General features: G+C 57.5%; 1 protein-coding gene across 1 annotated transcript; it reads left to right on the top strand.

The window, feature by feature from the left end:
- On the top strand, positions 1 to 966 carry LOC102839971 (olfactory receptor 2A1/2A42-like). Its single transcript, XM_006868273.1, has one exon. It carries the CDS (start codon positions 1 to 3, stop codon positions 964 to 966), a length of 966 nt encoding a protein of 321 aa, XP_006868335.1.
- Positions 967 to 1,552: the final 586 nt, after the last annotated feature.

Below are 1,552 nucleotides of genomic sequence, written 5' to 3'. Positions count from 1 at the left end.
ATGGCCCAGGCCGCCTGGAATGGGACAGGGACTCCGGAGTTGGTGCTCGTTGGGCTGTGGGCACCGCCAGCCCTGCGTCCCTTGCTGTGGACAGCTCTCTTGGCGGCCTATGTGGCCACAGTGCTGGGCAACGGCGCGCTGGTGGGGCTGATCACACTGGACCAGCGGCTCCACCGGCCCATGTACCGCCTGCTGACCCACCTGGCACTGCTGGACACGGCGTACGTGAGCACTACACTGCCGCAGGCTTTGGCGCACATGGTGGCTCGCAGGGCCACCCTCTCCCTGGCGCGTTGCGGGGCGCAGCTCTACGTCGGCATCTCTCTGGGCAGCTGCGAGGCCATCCTCCTGGCCGCGATGGCCCTGGATCGTTGCCTAGCCGTGTGCCAGCCTTTGCGCTATGCGGCCATCATGACGTCCACGCGTTGCGCCACCTTGGCCCTCGCCGCCTGGACGTTGGGATTTCTGCTGTCTGTGCCAAACGCTGTGGCTGCACTGCGTCTGCCCTTCTGTCCGGGGAGGCCCCCGGTGGACCATTTCTTCTGCGAGCTGCCCGCCGTGCTGAGGACGGTGTGCGCGGATACCACGGCCAACCAGATGCTGGTCTATGGCTTAGGCACTCCCATTCTGTTGATTCCTTTATCCTTCATTCTCACCACCTATACCCTGATACTGAGCGCTGTGGGTAAGCTGCCGTCGGCCAAGAGCCGCCTCAAGGCACTGTCCACTTGCAGCTCGCACCTGGCCGTGGTGGGCCTCTTCTACGGCACAGTGACCGCCATGTACCTGGGCCCACGGAACTCCAGCGCTCTCCCCGCCAAGCATCACAAGCTGGTGGCTGTGTTCTACCTCGTGGTCACACCTGTCCTGAATCCACTCATCTACAGCCTCCGGAACCGCGAGGTCCACGCAGCTGTGCGGTATGCGCTGGCCCGGCTCCGGGGAACACGCACAGGGCTGGACTGAACTGGAGACACGGAGCTGGAGGCTGGTTCCTAAATCTGATACTTAGCTCTGCGGCCCTGGGGAGGTCACAGTAGTTCTCTGAACCTCTCTCCTGAGATACAGGCCAGCCGATGATATTTTCTACAAAGGGCTACCAACACCACCATCAGTTGTTTTGGAGTTGGTTGATGGCAATCCCATGTACAACTGTGCAGCACAGGGCGATCAATGCCTGATTTTTCAAGTCGATAGCCAGGCCTTTCTTCCGAGGTGCTTCTGGGTGGACTGGCATCTCCAACGTTTAGGTTGGCATACATGCCAAGTGCATTAACTGTTTGTGCCACCCAGTGACTCGATATAAAGGGCAGATAGTAAATTGTTTTCCTTTGTAGGTTGTATGGATTCTGTAAGGAATCCTGGTGGCACAGTAGTTAAAATATTTGGTGGAGGTGGAGGAATGTGGTAGTTAGCTTCCTAAAGATTTACAGCCTTGGAAACCTGGGGTTGTTCTACTTTGTCCTTTAGAATCAATGACTTTAGTTTTTGGCTTGGGGTGTACCTGTAAGTATGACTTGTTTAGAAATGGGGATTTTAATGAGGTCACACC

The sequence above is a fragment of the Chrysochloris asiatica genome, unplaced genomic scaffold (genome assembly GCF_000296735.1).
Source record: "Chrysochloris asiatica unplaced genomic scaffold, ChrAsi1.0 scaffold00116, whole genome shotgun sequence".
Taxonomy (NCBI): Eukaryota; Metazoa; Chordata; class Mammalia; order Afrosoricida; family Chrysochloridae; genus Chrysochloris; species Chrysochloris asiatica.
Note: the sequence above shows the minus strand (reverse complement) of the source record. Positions and strands in the feature narration are given on the sequence as shown.

Excerpts from the sequence above, each read along its gene's own strand:
- LOC102839971 (XM_006868273.1), top strand. The coding sequence starts at position 1 with ATGGCCCAGGCCGCCTGGAATGGGACAGGGACTCCGGAGTTGGTGCTC.